Source organism: Chelonia mydas, chromosome 5 (assembly GCF_015237465.2).
Source record: "Chelonia mydas isolate rCheMyd1 chromosome 5, rCheMyd1.pri.v2, whole genome shotgun sequence".
NCBI lineage: Eukaryota > Metazoa > Chordata > Testudines > Cheloniidae > Chelonia > Chelonia mydas.
This window is the reverse complement of record NC_051245.2, coordinates 127,594,735-127,617,220: the sequence shown is the minus strand read 5'-3', so window position 1 is coordinate 127,617,220 and position 22,486 is coordinate 127,594,735. Positions and strand designations below refer to the sequence as shown.

The following is a 22,486-nucleotide window of genomic DNA, read 5'->3' as shown; positions in this document are numbered from 1 at the left end:
TAGAAAGCCACTGAATTTAAGATACAGTAGAAACTCTAATTTTACAAACTAATTGGGGACTGATGTTTATAAAATTGAAATGCTCAAAAAATTGTACCTCTCAAAATTACAGTAGGTATGGTGCATAAATTGCAGTATGGTGCACTACCTCGTCGTCGTCGTCTTGTTCTTTACACCACTGCAAAGATACTTCCCATCCACTGAAGAAATTGGAATGTGAAGAGATGTCGACTTGTTCATCGACATCACTTTCATTACGTGATTTTTTCCCCCCTTTCTGGAAAAATTATTTATGTAACTGGTCATTTGTAAGGCTGGTTTTAGTAAAATTGAAATTCTACTGTATTTATATAAATATATAAAAACAATTGTGTAGGTATACAGCAGGCTAAGAAAATCACAAGTAATACTGTAAGCAGAATCACATACACAAATGTAAGTCCATTTGTATTTCTAGTGAAAAGTATCTTGCCGGAATCAATAATTCGTTATGATCATTATATATGATTGTCCTATGATGTGGGCCTGATCCAAAGTCAACGCCAGCCAATGGAGCACAATGAAGTGAATGACAAAAATTCCTACTGACTGGAATGGGCTTTGACTCAGGCCATGGTGAAAAATTGTAAGGGTAGCACTGTTTAAGCCAGTGTCATGAAAGTGATGGGGAAGCTGGAGCTCCAAAATGAGAGGGTGAACTATTTCCTGATCTCGGTGAATGGGGGAGAGGGGAAGGCTCTAGGCTAGTCGGAGGGAAAGAAAAGGAGTAGATTTCCGCTAAAGTAGGTGCTGAACTCTGGGGGTACTGTCAGTACTGAGAATTTAGACATCAGAGTTAGTGCCAAGAGTAACATCCTCAATACAGAAGATGGTACCAGATAAGCAGTGACTTCCAACAATAGTTGGTCTGCTGGATCCATTAGGGCTTTGCTTGCCAGTGCCAAGGTATCAGTAGCAGATGTAGGTACACGGGTTGTTTTGGTACTACTTAGTACTGGGCCAGGAATCAATACCATGTCACTTGCCCTGTATTACTAAAGGACTTTCTGCCAAATTCCCAGCAGGAGACCGAAGGCAAATGATCTTTTCTTAGGCCTCTGAGCTTTTCCCTTTTTACAGGAGGTAAAAGCACTGGTGCTAGGAACCATGGCCCGTTTGGTGTTCTGGTCTACTTTGATTCCAAGTGGAGGATACATCTCAGTCTTTTGGTGCCGGAACAGCCATCAGCGATAAGCTGACTTGGGCAGTCATGGACAGCCAATCAGTACAGTGTCAGCTGCCTTATTGGAATTTGCCTTCAGAGCTGCATTGCAGCTCACAAAGGCTCTAATTAACTGGACCTGGAGGTACAAGGTCTCATCTTGCAGCCTGATGCCTATTCTTCTGGGTCTAAAAGTGCCCCTCACAGACTGCTCCAACAGAAATAGTTTTAGTCCAGTGTCTCCAGATTTTCTCATTTCTGATGAGAAAGACTGGCAGACAGTGCAATGGTCAGTCATACGGCTTTCACCTAAACAGAACAGACCATGGCTACCTCCATCTGTGAGGAGAATGTGTCATTTGTGAGATCGACAGGTTTTGAAGCCACTATGATAGTGGTTGTGGTGAAGAGTACTGAATAATAAATAATTTTTGGGAGTGGCAAGGAAGGAGGTTTGCAAGAAAATTAAAAGAATTTTCTGACGAGAATTAACCCTAGTTATCTACCTAGAGTATTTCCTCTCTTTACTTGTTATTAGCTAAAGGGTAGCAGGCATATATAGCCTGGTTCTGTCTCGCTGCCACAGTCAGCAAGAGAGACCTGAAGGATGGATCTGACCACTCTGCTGACCTTTATGCCCTCATGAGGGAGTGGGGACGAGGACTTGTGGGGTGCAGGCATGGCCCAATGGACACTGCTGTTCAAAGATTCTGATCTCACATCCTTGAGCGGCATGCACATATAGAGTGGGATCCACACCGACACATACTCGAAGAACAAGAAATTTTATCTCCTACGAAGTGGGGTAAATAGGAGAGAGAGAGAGAGAGAGAGAGAGAAAGAAAGCCTGGCTGTGGATTTAACACATACTGGAGCTCTAAGGGACATGTTTTGGTTACATCTCTAATTATACCAAACTTAAAGTGTGTCCCTTCCTTTTTACATTTGTGGTAGCAGATGACCTCAACCCTGGAAGGCCTGTCAGCCCTGCCAAAAAAAAGACCTAACATCACCCCCAACTTGATTTTACTAACTATGAGGGGCCTGGCTCTCAGTCAAAGATAGAAGCTCCCTTAGTACCTCAGCAAGTTAGACTGGCCAAAACTGCAACCAAAGAAGATTTTGCATCTGCCCCCGAAAGGAGTTAATCCCGTCTCAATCCTTTCTATTTGTCCATGATGTAGATAGAAAACTATTCATGAGAAACTGCTTCTGAATGTAGGCAGCTAGGATTCACCAACCTATGTACCAGTCAATAGTCACTCATAGATGTCATAGCTTTGTAGACACTATGGCCAGGAGGGGGAATAACTCTTCATGTCCTTTAGAGTGATGGGAGAAGATTATAAACACACTCTATACGTAACCCAGTAAAGAGCACTCTAAGCAGTGCCACAAGTCATCTGTATTCCAACAAGACCTAAGAAGATAATGCAGAGAAAATTTAGGAACCACTGTACTGATATTAAAGGGCACACTGTGATGACCTACTTGGCCAACAACAGAGTTAGCCAACAGAGAGCTCTGAAAGCCATTCAGCTCAATCACTCTCCACTGGCTAAACAATGAAACAGACCCTCCATCCCCAAAAGCACAAATGTGAGCTAAAAACACCTGAGATAGGTTTATGGGTGTCATGATGACCATGAAATCTCAAATCAGACTAGAAAAAATGCTATCTACTTGGATTTTTTAAATCATGATCAGCCTAAAATGAGAAACTGGAGATACTGCAGAGCAAACTGCATACTGCAGCTATTCCAAGCTCTCTAATGATGTGAGACTGAACAAAGAATTGTCATTAATTCCACAATCCTAAACAACCTCTCACACCTTCTCTGGTGTCAAAAGTTCCAACTGCCAAGGCATCCATACCCACCACCTCTGGAAAAAAGATGTTCACAGCAGTTATGCATTTTCATTACAAAAATCTGCAGCAAATTTAAAATTTAGGGGAAAGGTAAATTACTTGATTTTAATATTAAATCGAACACGATAAGGAATGCTGTACTGATTGTATTATTCATTTTCATAAATGATTCATTAAAAACCTCCAATTTTGAATTTACCTGAGGCTGCCGCAAAATTTCCAGCCCGCTGCACTGAAGTGCCATAGAAACCAAGGGCCATGCTGCAGAATTAAGTCCAGTTTACCTCAGAGTACATAGGGACCTTGAGTATTTCCCAAAAGTGACAAAGAAATAAAATGAAAAATACTACCCTTTTCCCCATGTGAATCAAGATCCCCTAATCAAAAAGAAAGTGATCATCTTCCTTCCATATAACCCCCAGCCCAGATTTCACCCCTTTTTGAGTAGGAGATTGCAGCTCATCTGCTACCAAGACTAGGGTGGTTAGAGAGCGCCTAAGACAGAGGTGACTGAAAAGAAACCCAACATCTGATCTCCATGACCCCATCTTTCTATCTCCATAACAATCAATACCTTGATACATCCCGTTCAAGTGTTTGCTGCAACACCATGGTAAAACACACAACCAGCCAATCGTAAGACCCACCATAATACAAGTAACTCCAACTTAGACTGGTCTAACATCTAACACTAATCATGAGTCCAGCAGGGAAGGGACATTTTTAGTGGCTTACAGCAAATATGCTGGAATATAGCTGCTGCCAAGGGCCAATCAGCGTAGGAAATTAGTGCAACTGTTTTCTATTTTAAATTCGACTCAGTAGCAATATTAACATCACCTTCCAGTCACAACACACATTTTAAGGAGAAATTTCAAATACAGTGACAAAAACATTTATATCACAATAGGGAAGCAAAGCAAGTGCTAAGAGCAACTGATTAATTTGTAAAAGTTAAACACCAGGACTGAGGGGAGAATATAATTATATTGTTTCAGAGCTTTAGAAAACAAAGGGGCATTCAGTCAAGCAATGACAGAAGTAATTCCATATACAAACTACATATAGCATACTGCTCTCTGCTGGATGGATTAAACACACTCAAGTGTTTGCACTACAGTCCCTGACCTAAAGGTGGGATACAAGTCCTACCATTACATCTTTGATTCCTGCCCATCAGCTCAGCAGCAACAATGAGACTGACTGAAGTCTTTCTACCACTTCATCTTGTACCAGCTTCACCTCTCTGTTCATTTTTAAAACTTTCTCTTCTGTGTCATTCTTTACCGTGTCTATCCAATGCACCCTCGGTCTTCCTCTATTTCTAAAAAAGAAAAGGAGTACTTGTGGCACCTTAGAGACTAACCAATTTATTTGAGCATAAGCTTTATGCTCACGAAAGCTTATGCTCAAATAAATTGGTTAGTCTCTAAGGTGCCACAAGTACTCCTTTTCTTTTTGCGAATACAGCCTAACATGGCTGTTACTCTGAAACCTCTATTTCTAGTTTCTTACACTCGGATAGGAATTGCCATGTACGGTATCCTCCCTAGATGCATCTTAGGCACATGTCCAAACCACTGCAGTCTTTCTTGAATCTTCTGTAACAGAGTTACTTCTTGCCCTGTTTTCTTATCACTTCATTTATTATTTTCTGCAGTCTTGAAATTCTCAGTATTCCCCTCAGCCAGTTCATTTCTGCAGTCAGTATCTTTCATTTATCAATCTTCCGCATACTCCAGCATTCTGACCTATATAGCAGTATTGTCACAACAACTGAGACATAATGACATTAACTTGGTGTGCAACAGAATGTCATAAGAAGAGAATGGAAATGATTTTATTAACACTATTGAGCTGTTTGTGACTGATTTGGTGATACATATTGGTGATTTATTTCTCTGAATGTCACTGTAACCAGCAGTGAAAGTCACTAGATTTGTCACTGGTCACGTTGACAATTATTTCCTCACTAAGGAAACCAAAAAGTCACTAAATCTAGTGACAAAGTAGCTAAGTTGGCACACTTTGGAAACACTTCTGGAACCAAATGCATGGCATGTGTGGAATACACAATAGGGACCATCACTCAAAGAAGCAGCACTGGTTCAGAAGCTGGGGCTTAGTGGAAACTAAGCCAATTGTGTTAATCACTGATCGCCTTCTTGCCATGAAGATAAGTATCCGTGCAGGCTCTTTCAGACCAATTCACAGCCTTTCATGTGGATGATCATGAGATTCTGCAGTCTTACCTGCCGATCCTAGCAGGAGGTTCTGTTCCTATCTGTCTGAGAGAACTGAAAGGGTAATTTATAAGCAACTGCTCCTCTCCCAGAGGACTCTCTTATGTAGGATGATAGTAGACCATGGAAAGGACTATAATGAATGGTGATGGTACCCAGTTCTATGCTTGTTACATCCCACCCAGCTGGGGCAGTGGAACAAACAACTCAATGTCAATGTGATCTTAGGGCTTGGAAAACAGGTCCAATTTATTTAATGTAAGACAGAGTGCTGGTGGGATAGGACACACCTAACTCAGGTCCAGCCGTCATCATTTTTTAAAACCAAACTTTATTAGTGCTGCTGCACAAACAGAGAATTAAATAATCAAAGTATCACAAAGTGGTATAAAACTACACTAGAACAAGAATAAAAAAAAATAGTTTTCAAGAGTCCAGGTTTGTCTATAGTCTATATCATAATTTAATAGATTATTCCATTTTGCCTAAACTGTTTCAAACTGAGAGCCATTCATCTTTGAAAATGTCCTCCCTTTCCACAAGACATCCAATGTTCTGTTCTAGTGGTAGAAAGTCTAACAGAAACTATCATTATAAGGTTAGACAATGTTACCCAATATTTGAGCACACAGTCTGCTAGTACTAATGGAAATAAATGACATTTTTAAACAAATGCTGCAGTCTGATTGCCCAGGCAAATATCTAGGACAAAAAGCAAAAATATCTAGGGATCAAACAGGAGATAACTGGGAACTTATTGTTCAACTTTTCCCCCAAATTTATGAATTTCTGAACACTACCATAGTGAATGAGAAAAAGAGGACATTATCCAAGTTTTTGTTCCCATCCCCCACACATTCAATAATATTCTGCACAGACATAAAATGTGATGAAATAAAACACCTATGGACATTTGCGTCTGTCTCAAGTCATTATGCACAGTAATGTTATCAACCGCTTTTCAAACTGACCAGTCCTCCTCAGATAATGGTATTCCTCTATCTTTTGAATACTGAAATATTGAAGTTTGTGGTTTAGGGAAGTTCACAACTGCAAGGCCTTGGTAACAGAATGAAATATTTTTTTGTGCTGTTTCCCAGTTACAATGATTGGCATTCTGTTTCCAAAATGTGTTTTTAATAGAAAAATCTCTGTTCTGCATGCAATCTAAAATATAATTATGCAAAGTGGATTTCTCTTGCACTAAGCAAGGCAAGAGATAATTATCTTTTCATTTTTAGAGATTTTTACAAAAAAAACAAAAAACCTATTTTGTAAACCAAAATGATAAGCTGGATGTTCATTACCAATAGAAAAGATGGATTACCAATGACTGTGGTTATCCAAAATTTTGCACATGAAATGTGGCATCTTTCCTTAATTCTATTACATAGAAATATAATGACATATATAGTGGCATTTAACATAATAAAAAAATTTGGTCCATTTTAAGATACAGTGCATTACCTAGTTGAATGAATTCTGGTATATATAGCTCTGCCTATACCCAGTGCTATAATGTGTCCCCGATGGTCTTTTCCTACCCTTTTTCTCTGTCTCTGAAGCCAAAAAGTATGCTCTGCACTGGGAATATTAAGACCTGCCTATGCAATTTATGTTCCTTCAGAATTTGAGAATAATCCTTAGTATTCAATCATACAGATAAATTTGCCACTGGTATAGTAAGAGGACACTACATTTTTAATAGGACAACTCTGTCCTTCATAGTTATTGGTAAATTTGCCCAGTGATTCAAATCACTTTAAAACTGATTAAGTGAGAAGGCTAATAATTCAATATTTGGATTTCAGACCAATTCAAAGAGATTATGATGATCAAATACTTAATCCAAGTGTGTGCTAACGTAGCACTGAGCCATGCATTCTTGCACAGCTCCAATGTACAATCAAAACTCTGATTTAAAGGTTCAAATTATAACCATGTAATTTACTAAATTCCTCAATGACAATGGCACCAGGAGTAGGATGTCGTCAGCGTGGGGGGTGCATCAGGAAAACAAGATCAGCTGCATAGTATTCTACCTCATCATCTATTCCCCAGACTTGGATACCTTTACTGATTTGTACTTCTAGTGCAAGTGTTTGACTACTACACCATGCAACACTGGAGACAGGGAACAAAGCTCTATCTTGTGCCTGACACAGTCAGAATATTCTTCTATTCACTATAACAGAGCCTTGTGGGATAGTATACAAAATGCTTTAACAAAAAAACTTCAAAAACAGACTTCAATGAGAAACTGCAGAACTGGAATTAATTTGCAAACTTGACACCATCAAATTAGGCCCGAATAAAGACTTGGTTGATACTCACACCTTCTTGTCAACCGTTGGAAATGGGCCACATCCACCCTGATTGAATTGGCCTCGTTAGCACTGACCCCCTACTTGGTAAGGCAACTCTCATCTTTTCATGTGCTGTATATTTGTACCTGCCTAGTGTATTTTTTACTCCATGCATCTGATGAAGTGGGTTATAGCCCACAAAAGCTTATGCCCAAATAAATTTGTTAGTCTCTAAGGTGCCACAAGGACTCCTTGTTGTTTTTACTATTAAGGATGTTCACAGATACATGCTATTGACATCTTAAATCTGGAGGTAAGCCATCGAAGTTTACATACTGAAGATGTCCCCACTCACCACATTTCAAATGACCAATATATAGAGAGCTGAAGACAAACTGTAACTGTGTTACTTGTCAGATATGCATACTCCTTATATCAAGGATCCCTGCAAGTGGCGAGGCTACAAAAGGAAGAGTTAAATATTTTGTTTGTGCCCTTTATTATTTTTAAGAAGGTCTCAAAGGTTGCATTGTTGTTGGGGTTTTTTTGTTTGTTTCCTTTAGTACACTCCTTGCATGAAAAGTATTAGCTCTTCACATTCTTATTTATAAAGTGGAGGATTGAAAAACTACTAAGATTCTGACATCAACGGACAAACCTCAGCTGCTTTCCCTCTCTTCATTTAGGAGGGGAAGAGTTTAATACGGCTGCTTTAAACTTTTTTGGGGGAACACTCCCCTTCATGTCAAATTCAAACTGCTGACAAACTGGTATGAGAAAGTTCCCTTCCCCCAATTTCAACAGGGAGCTGCAAAAGCTGCAGTTGAACTTTCAGCCTATTGTGATGTTATGGACAGTGGTTCTCCAGTTGATCAAGAAAAACAGCAGTCGAGGCTTGTTATTTCTAGGAGGAAAAACAAGCAAACAACCTTATTATGGAAAAAGGTGAAGAGCAATAAAGAGGCACAAACAACTTTTTGATAGCAGTTTACCTTTCACCTATGGTTCTATCCTGAAATGGGATTAAATTTGTTAGTCTCTAAGGTGCCACAAGTACTCCTGGTTTTTTTGAGGATACAGACTAACAGGGCTTCTACTCTGAAACCTGTCGTTGTAGGGCTGCACATCTGATTACATCTCAGTGATCTTCAGATCAAATTTGTTCAACTTACAACTGAAGGTATTTTTCCTCAAACCCACATTGGGATCTCAGCATCTAGCTGTGTTCTTTCTGGTTTGTGGAGGTCGAAAACTACCCTCCACTGCACCTGTGCAATCTCTATTGACTTGAGGATTTGTAAAAAAGTGTAATTGAAGATATTATTACAAGGTGACTGAGTTGCACAAGTGATTGTGGAACTAGAAATTAGTTAACAAATCTGATGATTATGCAAAACCCAAACCAGAATAGTTTGCTCTTCCACAGTTGAGTGGACACTGTAGTAAAGAGTAGCATCATTTTACCTCTTTATCATAGATATGACTGAATATACCTTAGAAGCAGAGTAGTAAGATGTCATTTTTTCACAGTCTTTTCTGAAGTGCACTTAAGATTTTTAGGGTAATTGGTTGGGCATTTCCATACTTAGCAATTAAAAAAAAAATTATTTTTTACCTTCATTCAAATTTCCTACCTGTTGAAATTTTCTTTAAAAAAAATTTTCAAAGCTCTTTTAAGGTTTATTTTTCTGATAAAATTTTCTCCAATTACTGAAATGGATTTACATCATTAACTTGGTTTTTGACATTGAATTAAACTCTAAAAGAGCCAACAACTTTAGATAATGAGAAATCCTTAATTACATTTACCATAGTTAGTTTGATATCTTCTACTGTAAGCTAATATTTTAATTTAGGAATAAGTTAATACTGAAAAAATATTTTATTAAGAACTAAAATACTGACTGTAGAAAAGCAAAGCATGAAGAAAATACCTTTAGCCTCCAATTATCTCCTACTTCTGTTTTGATTCTGTTTAACCAGTTTTCATCAAAGTATGCTGGATCTCTGAAAATAAATAAAATTAGCATATATGTTAAAAACACCAATTTCTAGTACTAACAAGCTAGAGATTCCAGATGAATCCTATACTGATGTTCATTTAAATGCATATACACATATAGATATTAATATAGTCTATCTAAATATTTATATCACACTCATCATAGTGTTATCCGAATGCCTCCAATACTTACCTAGTACTTTTGAGGTGACTCTAATACTCTTAAAATGACACCTAAGCCGTGGGGGCTATTGTCTGGCTTATTGTAAAAGGTGTGTGCCCCTTTGAGTGGTAAAGAGACAGCGAGTGCCTTTCTGCTGCAGTGGCAGACCATGTCAGCATTCGGATGCTGACCCACCCCCTGCCAGTGACTGGAACAGAGGAGCAATTATATAGGTCCATGCTGGTGCAGGAAAAGCCCTCTTTTACCTGGACCAGACAGAGCAGCACCCACCCTCCCACCCACAGAAGTGGTGAAATACTGGGTTTTACCATGATCTGCTGTGGCATTCCTCTGCTTGCTCCTTTTTCAGGGGGCACAGAAAGAATTTTTCCCTCATCACATTAGCCAAGGTGAAGTGGGTTTTTTTTCACCTTCCCCACAGAAGGATTAGAGGAGCTTAGTTAGGGTGAACATAGTTAGGCTATGATGTCGCAACTCTTTATGTAAACGTGGGGTAGATGTCCAAGTGTAGGTACTCCGTAGGGAAGGGATACAGTGATCAGATAAAAAGGATTGGTAACCGATTTAAGGGAGGTATTCTTTAAAAGAGCAGAATTGGAGGGGAGGGGATGGTTCAGGGCTCCTATGATTGGTATGGTAGGGAGCCAACCCCCTCCCTCTTTATAACCGCCCCCCACCCTCATTCAAGGGGGAGAGATGGCAAAGTCCCAGAACTGGGTTGGCAGGGGATGAAGATGGGTAAGCGGGATGGCCCCTCATGTATATATTAAAATGATAACCTGCACTGTACACTTTTATCTGTCAGGACTCCCAGACATTTAAGAATAAAGTTGCGGCCTAATTAAACCACATCAAACATTTCCTGTCCTTCTTCCAGCATAACTGGACAAAGCACCTAGCCAATTTGTACCATGTTCTGCAAATGGAAAATTTTCTTTCCAATCCTCACAAGCAATCACCTAATGCCTGGAATCATGAAGTCTGAATTATCTTACAATAACCATATTTAGCTTGCATACTTGTATGTTATTATTGATACAATTAATAGACTTTTTAAATCCAAACACACGTACTTCTTATGAATTCCTGGAGCAGTGAGTTCCCACATACTAACTTTAAATATTCCTTTAAAAATGTAATCCCTTCAATTTCAACCAAAAAAACCCAAATAAACCCATTCTCATACAGTGGAAAAAGTTGAAAAAGAGCACTTAGTTTATATTTACCTCTAAGCATCTGCTTAATTGTTTTCCCTTCTATCCTATAAAAATCCCAGCATTTTAAAAGCATTTTCCTTGTAAGCCCCGTCAAACCTTTAACTCTTTTTTTACAGTCACCCTTCTTTCAAGTTTTTTCCAACTTTGGCTCCTGAGGTGAAGCAACCAAGATAGAAAACAGTACTCAACGAGGGCACGCTATTGTTTTGTATAATCTGCCATTATATTTTCTGTTCACCTCTGTTTTCTATCCCTCTGGCAGACATCTTCCCTGAGCAACTGCTAGGGCTTTCTCCCCAAGGTTCAGAGACTAGCTAAAAAGAGCGAATGTTTCTTACTGGTAACCGTTTATTCAAAAATCACATTTTCCAACATAGAATTTTGACAGTTATGTTCCCACCTACAAAGAGGCCAGGAACTAAATGTAACTGTCAGTTCCAGTAAACAAGTATCCAAAATCATGTTCTCTCTCTCTCTCTCACACTCACTCAGAATGAAGCAGAAAGCAAACAGCCAAACAGAACGAAGAAGAGACAAAGGGAACAACAATAAAAAAAATTAGTGATTTAGTAGGTGACATTTCCGCATCTTAATCAGCATTAAAGCAATGCCCCCCAGCATAGTTTCACGGAGCACTTTGCTATAGGGGGTCCCACATTTTTTATGACATATAAAATCAAAATCTGACCACCAGTAGCCAGAAAACTGATGGCACTTTTTGAACGAGTATGGCTATTAGGATCTACTTCTCTAGTGAGTCTCCAAAACGGGTAAACATCCAGGCAGTTTCAAGAAGAAAAAGTATTCTTAGATTGCGGACTTAAAAGGTTGTGCTGCCACTGTGCACTGTTATTGCTTTGTTTGATCCAATGGTGTTGAAGTGAATCCTATATGAAAAAAGTATATCGGTTATTAAGTCTTAACCACTTTGTGATCTTTTGGGATGGTCCATTTATTTTAAATCTATCAAATCCACTAATGTGCCTTGTGATACAAATAAAGCCCGAAACTCAGATACAGCTGGCCAACCATTAGATTAGTGCTTTGATGGCTAGACCATACAAATTTTTGTCCTCTTTCTTCTGCTACACTAGCTCCCAGGTATCCCCTTTCTCTACAATGTCCTCAGAGTTAACAGATGGTCTGTGATAGATTACGTGGCAAAGGAGACAGAAGATCACAATGGTGAAAGTGTCTCAACTCAACAGATTCCAGGTGCTATATTACACATTCCTCTACGGAAACTATGATGAAGGCTAAGGCATATTTCTTTTTCTCTGACAGCATCTACAAACACATAACTGGAAGAATGATTTTAAGTACTAGGCAATCTTATGACTCCAGACTGCTCCCATTCAGAGACATAGCTCAGATCCATGACTACGGACACAAGAGTACAAAAGCATGAAACAGCAAATGCAAAATATATGGTAGAGTTTCATCTGGTTTAGCTGATAGAGCTCACTATGTCTGTGAAATAGACTTTGTCCAATTAGCTGTGAAATCAACCCCTCTCTCTCATGAGCAGGTAAATCCAGGAAGGAAAGCTTGGTTCCACTATTGACAAAGATTATTAATGACTACATGAAAGCATCATGCCAGCCTCTTTTAAAGTAAGTGGTGTTTAACACCTTGCACAAGAAGCCATCTTTTGTTTTACTCTGTTTTCCATTCAGTCCCAAATCTCCCCATTCTGGAGATTTAGTGAGAAAATATCAGCTGGACAACTGTAGCACGATATAGATTCCAGTTACATGAGGGCTGGATAAACCTAAAAAACTACACTAGTATCTTTGGTTGATCTCGGCTATGAACAAAAGTCAGGTGTCCAAGTTGATCTTGTTATATCTTTCAGCAGATTACTGACCATGCTGCATTGGTTCATGTGAGTGACTTATCAAGAGGGCAGTGAATGATCACCTGTGCCTTGCTGTCAAGGAAGTCTTATTGTACTCTCCTGTGTTCTGCCGCAAGATTTTCCTCCTACCACCCCAGTCATTTAATGGCTACGGGAGGCCACTTAATGGACATCTTCAATCACTTCAGGATGCAGTCCCATCCTTATGCTGACACCCTAGTTTTACATTCTCCTTTGAGACAGCTGGTTTGAAATTTAAGCCAGACAAGAATGAGGCACTGCTCATGAGCAGGGAAATGATTTTGAGGAGCTTGCTGAATGACAGTCATGAAAATTATTAAACAAATATGCCAACCACTAGTGAAACGGTGCAAAATCTCGGTGTCAACCTCAGTTCTGCTCAGTCCGGAGGATAACAGTCTGATAGTCAAGAGTAGCTATCATCTATGCCTTCCTCAGCAATGAGTGTAGTATGAATACCAAACAGACAACTGCCCTCACTGTCTTCTTGGGAGGGGACAAAAAAACCAGGATGCCCACACCTGATATTTGTCCATCTCTGCATATGCATTTTAGTCTTAAATGTCTCATATTTCATTTTAGAGGGAGAATCCATAAATGAGTGAATCTTCTTCCACAGCTCCCTTTTGTACCTGCCCAGGAAGGACACTTCACTCCCAGTGAGGGTTCCAGTCACTGGCAGGCTGGTAAACTCTCCATTCAAAACGTAACCTAGACTCTCTGATGGTCACGGAATGCCAACCATGAGTTTGGCTAGAGCTCCCTCCAGGAAAAGGCTACCGTGGCAAGAATAGCGAGCACTGTCCCAATACAGAAAATACTGACTTGGTTCTGCTTCTCTAGTTCTACTGTAATCTGCCCTGATGAACATTTGGTCAGTCCCTTCCATCAAAGCAGAGGTTCATAAACTGACAGGGAAACAGATACTATTGTGTTCAGAACTTCAAACATCATGAGCTTCAGTGACAAGACGTGCCAGCCTTATCCACATATGGAGATGGGCCCGGATCACTAGAGTGATGCAGGAAACTAGCATGCCCAACATCTTCAGATTTCTATCCAACACTCTGTCTGATCCAATTAGCTGTGTTCTTGCTGACTGTATTTTGGTTACTCATGGAAAACTGACACCCTGTCAGGAGTCTAATAGCACCTTAAGTGGATATTTTCTTCAGCAACACTCTGCTTTCTTGATGCTCTTTTACAAAATTGATTGATTTCTCTTGATACCATCTAGAAATGGATATAATTCTGTCTTTTTCCCCATGAAGTAAGATATTGATATTACTAGGATCATAGTGAACACACATGGGCAGAAGACACATTCAGATATAGGACTTATACTGGAGGCAGTTGTGTAGAGCAACCCTCAAAAAATTCAGGCAGGGATAATACAGTTTACCTTTCTCAAAGGGACTGACATGATGAAATAGTCTAAGTCACCTGATTGACTTCAGCTCTCCATTCTAATAAGGTGCACTAATTGAGAGATTTTCACATCAAACTCTCACAACCCTTCAAGTCTTCTTGGGGATTACTGAAGATAACTAGAGTAAGCACCAGACATCACGTCTGTGGTACTGGCTCTATAGCACCTATTCGCAGTAAGTGATCTATTGGCTTCTGAAGTGAATTTGCTCTTCACTGAATTCAAGGATGTTGCTGGAGTGCTCAAATCTTTGTTTTAACTTTACCCAACAACTCTTCTGAATAACTTCTAGCACCCACCTGTCTCCTGTCATGCATTTCTACTCCTGCGACAGTTTTCCCCCAATTAGTTGGTTGTCTTGGGACAGGAGTGGGAGTCATGCTGCTGATCTAGAAGGAATGGTGGACTGGAGAAGTCAGCCCTGGACTCCCCCTCCTTTGCTTGAACAGTCCCGCCTGCCTCTGGACTAAGAGTCCTTTCTGTGGTACCTGTTTGAATTGAAGGAGCAAAAGGAAAACTTTACTGGCTGTTTCAAATTATATATGTATATTTTTAAATAGCTGATGGGAGCCAATGTTTTTCCTCTGTATTTTCTAAAATGGTTTTGCCTAATGGTTCCCAATCACCTTACCAACTGAGTACTTAGAGATACTCATAATGTGTTAGATTTATGGGCAAGCTTTCTGAGACATAGGTGATCACTGGCTACTGTGTTTACTGCCACAGATATCTGAGAACCTAAAAGAATCCATCAAGGCAACCACACTACAAAAGAAGAAGCAATTGTAATTTTCTTTTTAAATGATTTAATACCTGATGACTACTCTGAAAAAATTCAAAATCAGCTGATATTACGACTCTTTTGCTCCGAAGCGTTTCTCAGCAGTAAGACATTCAAAATTATTGTGAAACCGATGTATGTATATCAGTAACTAGAAATTTGCCATCTAGCATGCCTCTGCAATGAAGTTCAATTAACAGGAGCTTTGACAGCCACAAAGTCTATTTAGACGGGCCCAAATTATTGTACGGGGGTTATCACCTGAACTTACAAATTGCTTAGTTGACCTTTATTACAAACCACTGGTTGCATGGGGAAAGTGAATTCAAGCTAGCATTCACTGAAGCTGGGGGGGGGGAAGTGATAACAAAAACAATCACTAAAGCATCATTCCATTTCAAATGCTGCTATGGAAATGCAAATTTTATACTGTACACATTTCACCTATGATGACTACACACCATAAATAAATATCCCCTGTGCAGTTGGAAACAGTAAGTCAGGGTTGATTTTCTTGGGACTCTGCCCCTGGAAGTGTGCAAGATACAAGGCCCAACAAAAGGTTAAAAATATGATCAATAACACTACTGAGCTTTCCCTCCCCATGTCACCCAAAAGTTTTATTTCTGATACATACAAGACATAATTCCTACAGACCCCCATTTTGAACTGTACACACTAGTCAGCCACATGTGTTGGCCAACAGGTGGATACAGAAAATAATCCTACCAACTGCTGATTAGTGATGAAGTTATGGGACATACACAGTATGAAGCAGATGCATCACTTCATGATTAATGACTACCCAAACTATACAATGTACTACTATGATCTTTCATGTGCATAACTTTATGATTAACAAATATCTGAAGTATATAATGTAACAATATGGTCTCAGCTTCATGAATGTTCTGAAACATGATTCAAGAACGGTTAAGTTAGAATCTCAACTTTTTACAAAATTTACTAACAAGATCTCTTATCCCAAGTGCTCACCTTCCCTCAGTATATTCTGTCATGTTCCCTCCTGCTTCAGATGGTGAGAGTCCCTTTTTAGATTAATGTTGTTACAGTACCTGATTTATGTTGTGGTTTTCCTGTTTTTTAGGCCTAAAACACAGACATTCATCTTTCACGATACATAGACTAGTAATGATGGTGCTAGTTTAAAACTGGGCATACTATACATGTTTTCTTTTTTGCATCCTCTTTAATGTCCCCTAAACAACAACATTCGAATAGTAGAGCGTTTTTAATCACACTTAGGAGCAGCTAGAACTGTTGACATATTGTTTGAACATACCAGGATTCCTTTCTGACAAAGCATGTACAAGGCAGCGTAGCTTTCATAACTGATGCCTCTGTTTCTGTGTACAAGGACTTCAACTTATCTGTGGGATATGTGCCAAGATGTTGCCCTTTGAGAGTTTTATTTGTTACTTCAGTTAAACAGCCATGTCTGGAAAATCTCCATGAAACCTGCTTTTTTGCCTTACTTTTCTGTTGGGCTTATTTGCATTTCCCAAATTATATTATACAATTTCCTCCAGAGCAGAATGAAACTATACAGCATAGGACCTTCTTAAAAGTTCCAGGGAGGAGGTAAATATTTTCTGCATTTTTAAACCAGGATTATCCTCTTCAGTTCCTAATTTATATTCTTCCATATTAAGTCCTCTTACAAAACATTTTAAGCATTGCCTCAAAATATTAGACAACTTCTGAGTTTCCTTCCACTTCCTCTTGTGTACTGCAGGCAGACTGCTACTCCTTCCCTCTGTGGAACAAGGGACTGCTGATGAAAAACTAATACCTATTTTTATTCTTTTTGATTTCCTAATCTTCCTTTTGGAGGATTTGTGCAGAAAACTACTTTTAGATTTGTTTGTTTTTGCCCAGCAATTATTTTGATTATGTTCTGTACCTTCTCCATATTAAGGAATAAAGTTGGTCCCTTGACTCTTTACAAGAATGTAGGAATTGTCATACTGAATCATGCCTATTGTCCATATTGACCAAGTCCCAAGGTCAGAGAGGCCGGGTAGGGCCAGACTCAGCAGCCACCTCCCCCATTTTTAGGAGAATAGGGTTGCTCTGCTGGCCCAGGGACTAAGTTGCCAGGCCACCAACCAGTTCTCCCCATTGCACCCAATGGGTTGATCTTCGGGACAGATTTCTTCCCAGCAAATGTACCCCAGGGGGTATCAGGCTCCCTGGCAGGAGAAGCCACAGAGAAAGGCCCTCTTCGGCTGCTGTAAAGTGGGGGACAAGTACCTGCCATATCAGATGCTTATCCCTAGTCTCAAAACAGAAGCAGAAACCTCTCCATAAAGGATAGGTAAGTATGATACACTTGAAAATAAGCTTTGAAAATAAACCTCATTTACCAACTAACTACAGTGATGCATTCTGAATCAGTGTATACAGCATCTTAATCCATATTTGGATCCATCAAAGGCCTATTACAAAAAGTCATGACGATCCCAAGCACAGAGAGGTTCCCTCCCCCCTTAATCTTTTAGGAATTGAATGGTCTTTGAATGGTGCTAGATTGGCAGTATTAGAAATAGACCTTCTCTGTTTAACGCAAATCTTGTATTACATGAGCATCAAGTTTCCTTACACTGCCTTGCCGGTTTGACTCAACCATGACTTGAAGGGATTAACTCCAGCAGATGAAATAATAATAAATTACCCATGTCTGTTCAATCTCTGAACTCCACACTGACACTACTAAAAAGGATGGCAATATGGGGAGTTATTAAAACTTTTTGACAGTTATAGCAGGCTCAAGATTTATCACTACAACATATTGTAATTTATGACATAGTATGTGTTTAGTAGTTTTCATAAATTGTCCTCAACTAATAAGCTATTTTGCATTATCAATCAAATTAAAATCAAGCTTTTTAACAGCGGTGTAAAAAGTATTGTTCTTAAGTTTTAACCATTTTATTTCTCAATAAAGTTGAAACTTCGTACACAAACTCTTTGACCAGGTACTTCTTTTGCCTTAAAATGAACTGTACTTTTTGAGATGTTTTTCTCCATTTTCAAATAACTGTTGGTTATGCTTTAGGTGAAAACACAAACTAAGTTTAGCAAGCTGAGTCCTTACTGGATACTGGTCAATTTTTAATATGAAAACATACTTACTTACATTTAGATAATTGGGTACATTTACAAATGATCTATTCTGCATGCAAAAACCCCACAAACCATTAAACAATTTGTTCTTACATCTTTTGAAGCACCTGGGCCATCACAACCCCATTCGTTAAATCTTCCACAGTCTGGCATGGTGCTTCAACATTAAATGTCTGGATCTGAAGGGGGAAAAAATGAAATTTTCTTATTAGCCTGCCTTAACCATTTCTTACTAACACATCAAAGAGTTTTCAAAAGTAACACAATGGTATTGTTACTACCAAACAACAGCAAATGGCAGAGAGAAAAACAAAACAAAACACAAAGGTGCACAAGTTTAATTCTATCAGTGGGGAAACATTGCAAGTGCTAGATTTCATTTAGTGAACCACAACACTGAGGTTTGTCTTGTTGTAGAGCCATGGACACAGCTTCGTAGATATGGTTGCAACCAAAGTTCTATTACAAGCTCTGACCAAGATTTTCAAAACATGACTGACTAGAGTTACATTCCTAAGGGAGGGATTTGCAAAAGCATCTAATAATTTAGAACACAAATCCCACTGAAAGTTAGTGGAACCTGTGCTTTTAAGTCACTCAAGCACCATCCTAAATCCCTATTTAGGCACATATGTAAGACACCTGATTACTAAAAATGCTGATCACCTAGACCGTCCACTGACTTCCCATGGTTATATAATTATATATACACATGCATGCGCTCTGAACAATTAACTCCTCCCTAGTGTGGGATGAGAGTGAAATCGTGCTAGTACTAGCAGATTTGTACTGGCCAGTGTTAGTTTGCTATTAATTGTAAGGTGCTCAATTACTAGAATAGGTGTGGCAAAAAAAAAAAAAAAAAAAAAATCTAGACAGAGAAAAGTCTCTGGTATAAATATAGAGGTTAAGATGCAAGTTGTTGGTATCTGACTTAGAACTGGGGGATAGAAAGTGGCTGAGTCCATAGTGCTATATGTGGGAGTGAGTGGTGGTTTCCAGTCCATAACAGAAATAAATCTGAAGTAGGGTGGGTGGGTGACAGTCATTTTGGTCAACAGGCTGTGACTAGAGACACATACTGGGTGGGGTAGGGTTTCATTTTTGAATGTGCAGTATAATAATATACGCTTCAATATTTGTGCAAGAGGTTGCAAGAACTTCAAGATCAAAGGAGACTTCCCTGGAACTTTGTGCTGAGCTTGCCCCTGACACAGCAGTACCAGACGATGAGAGCTCTCCTTCACTATAGAAAAGTGAGCAGCCATAACACTGTAGAAGTTGACTAACCTAGTTTTCTACTGTCCAGATGGAAACCCAGTTGGGAAGTCCATTGTGAATGCTGTTGTGCTAGGAGTTTGCACTATAATAAATACTGTGTGTATTACAGGGCAAGCAATCAAGACTGCTAACATGCCAGAGACCAAATAATTTAAGTGGCTGGGCTCCCCAAACTGACAGAGCCATTAATGGAATCCGCATGCCCATTCTGTGCTGGGCACAACAAGCAGAGAAATATGTAACAGAAAGGAAACTGTTTCCATGACGATGAAGTCCAAAGTGTATCTCCCTGGGAAGCCCTGGGCACTGACATACAGTAGCCTGGAGAAGCGCATGATGCCAGGACTTGAAACAAACCACAAACCCCCACCACCAAACTCTGGACTTCTCAAAAAACAGGAAAAGTGAAAAACTATTCCCAATGAACAATATTGACATTATGGGTGTTTCCATCCCCACTGTGCTCCCAGGTGATCCCCTCTACCCAGTACTGCCTTGGCTCATTAAAACTTCCCCAGCTACATAAACAAAGGTAGAAGATTCCACTACACACTGAGCCAATGCAGGATGGTGGTGAAGTGTGCTTCTGGGATACTGAAAGCAAGATGTAGATTGTCTGTTGACTGTTCCATGACTAATACTACCATGATCATATCTGCTTGTTGCATTTTACGTAACGTAAGCGAAAGCAAAGGAGAGGTCACCAGTAAGGACTAGAATGGCTCAGACAGCCTGCCCTCTACTTTTTCACAGCCAGAAAATCATGTGGATGCAGCTGAAGGATGAGAACACTACTTCTGGTGAGCAAGCGCTACAGATCTGAAACAGAGGGCACCAAGGACTAATGCTTTGTTTCTTTTTTAGGACTACTTGAAAATACCTTATTTTGTACAGGGAAGAATGAAGGACTAGATGGCACAACATTGTTGTTAACCTAGCATATTTATGCTGTGTTAATTTTTTATTGATGTTATAATGGAGACAGTGTCACCTTATATTAAGTATCATCAACATTAAAAAACAATGCCTTTTTTCCAAAAACAAAACTTCGTTTTAATAAGGGAGTCCAGCTGCAGAAACAATTTTCTTTCCCTGTGTCAAAAATAGGAGTTGAACATCTGGAGAATGGCTGGGAGAGAGCCAAAGAGGTAGATCCCAATCCAAAAAGTTCTATTCTCTGCTTTTGGGAGGGCATGGTAGTGGGCAGCACATGGCAGTGCAGGAGCAGACTAGTTGTAGGGACAGAGCTGCAAGCAGTTTCTTTTGTGCCTTTAGTCATTAAATAATGGCTGCTGAAACTCTGCCTCCCTGTAAATTTCTGCTGTCTATATTTTTGCATGAGTTCTGTCCTCCTGCTGGAGCTGTTTCTGCCTTCCAGGCGTGTTCAGGGCTGCCTCATCTCTCACTCCTCAAAGTGATAAATTCATTCTCATTCTCTGCTCAGATTCTCTTGCGCTTTGATGAATTGGTCCTTTCAGCTTTGCCACCAACATGGAGTCTGGACAATATGCACAGTTGGACAGCAAGCCCTGACAGAGAAAAGAAGATATGATTGAATTAACACCCACAACAATCCCTCACACGTCCCATGAAATGTCAACAAATGAGACAAAATAAACTCTCTCTTCTCTTTTAAATTCCAATAACTAATCCAGAGCCATCCGACACAGAATGTTAAGAACATATGTTCCCAATTCTCACACAACACTTAAAACTATGGAGAGGTGTGGGACTATTTTAGATCAGGGGAAGCGAGATATGTAGTGCATAATGCCAAAAAAAAAGTTACTTATTACAAAAAAGTAGGATCTTGGAAAATGAGGGGTTTTGGTTTTTTGCAGATGATATCCAATGAGAAGCTCCATGACTGGTGATACTTGGTTAGCTACCTTGGTGATATGCCTTATTTAAAAAAAAACAACAACTTTATATTAATTTTGGAGAAGTTGCCATACAAACAGTTCTCCAATACAGGAGCTACAGACTGGGGTAAAATAAGGGATAGAAGGATCTACGAGATCGCCCTTCACAACACAAAGCACACAGCTTGTTACTTGCATAATTACACTCCAAACTTGTACTTTATACTGCTTTACTGGCATTACATAAACAGGCATTTTCATGCATTCATTAGAAAGACAAACTCTAATGTGATTGCAGATAGCCAAGTTGTGCATGCTGTATGGAAATGGCCAGATGCCATTTGGGCCAGCCAATACAATGTAAGGTAAATGCTTTGGCAAGCATCCAATAATTAACTTATTACAGTAAGTTACAGGTCCAGCTGTTTTTATTTTTCCATTGGTGTTTCATGTGACATTTAAAAAAAAATCCCCATTACGTGCCTGCTATTTTGGATGTGGCTATATGGTATAGCACAGCCAGCTGCTGTAAGTGCCAAGCCAAGCGCTTCCTCTCTTACCATAATTGGCAGGCCATGCAGCTGAAAAGGGTACCACAAGTGAGAGGATGGAAGGGTGGGGCCAAGACAGACCAGTTATGGGGGAATAACAGTTTTGAGTGGGCTGCTGTGGGGCGGTTACTTGTACTATGGCAGAGAGGATGAAGGGGGGAGTGGTTGAGGGAGTGAGGACTGGCAGAGCAGGGGGAAGGTGAAGTGGACACTTTCATCTTCACATAAGGCTATAACTGCCCATTCACAAATATTAAGGACGGCATTCATAAGAACCCAGAAAAATTTCTCTCAGCCCCAGAATCTGAAAAAAAAATCAGTCCCCATCAGTACTGTACACAATAGTAAGCTGCATACCTGATAAAGCTTTTCTCATCTCCAGATTCCACTTCCTCATGCTGAACCAGCTCCATCATCTCAGGATCTGGGCCTCCATCCTACAAATGGATCTTGTGATCTGGGCAACTCCTGGTCAGGCTCCCTGACCCCCGTTCCTCCTACTTGGCAATGGTGTTCTCTTCACCCCTTAATAA

General features: G+C 39.7%; 1 protein-coding gene across 5 annotated transcripts in view; it reads right to left on the bottom strand.

Moving 5' to 3' along the window:
• The window catches only part of HOOK3 (hook microtubule tethering protein 3), a 192,917-nt gene that overhangs the window by 147,214 nt on the left and 23,217 nt on the right, over positions 1 to 22,486 (bottom strand). For all 5 annotated transcript variants that reach the window (XM_043546661.1, XM_043546660.1, XM_037902286.2 and 2 more), the window contains exons 2-3: positions 18,353 to 18,438; positions 9,555 to 9,627 (exon numbers count right to left, since the gene is read on the bottom strand). In XM_043546661.1, coding sequence (XP_043402596.1) covers positions 9,555 to 9,627; positions 18,353 to 18,438 — 159 coding nt within the window. The remainder of the gene's footprint in view (positions 1 to 9,554; positions 9,628 to 18,352; positions 18,439 to 22,486) is intronic.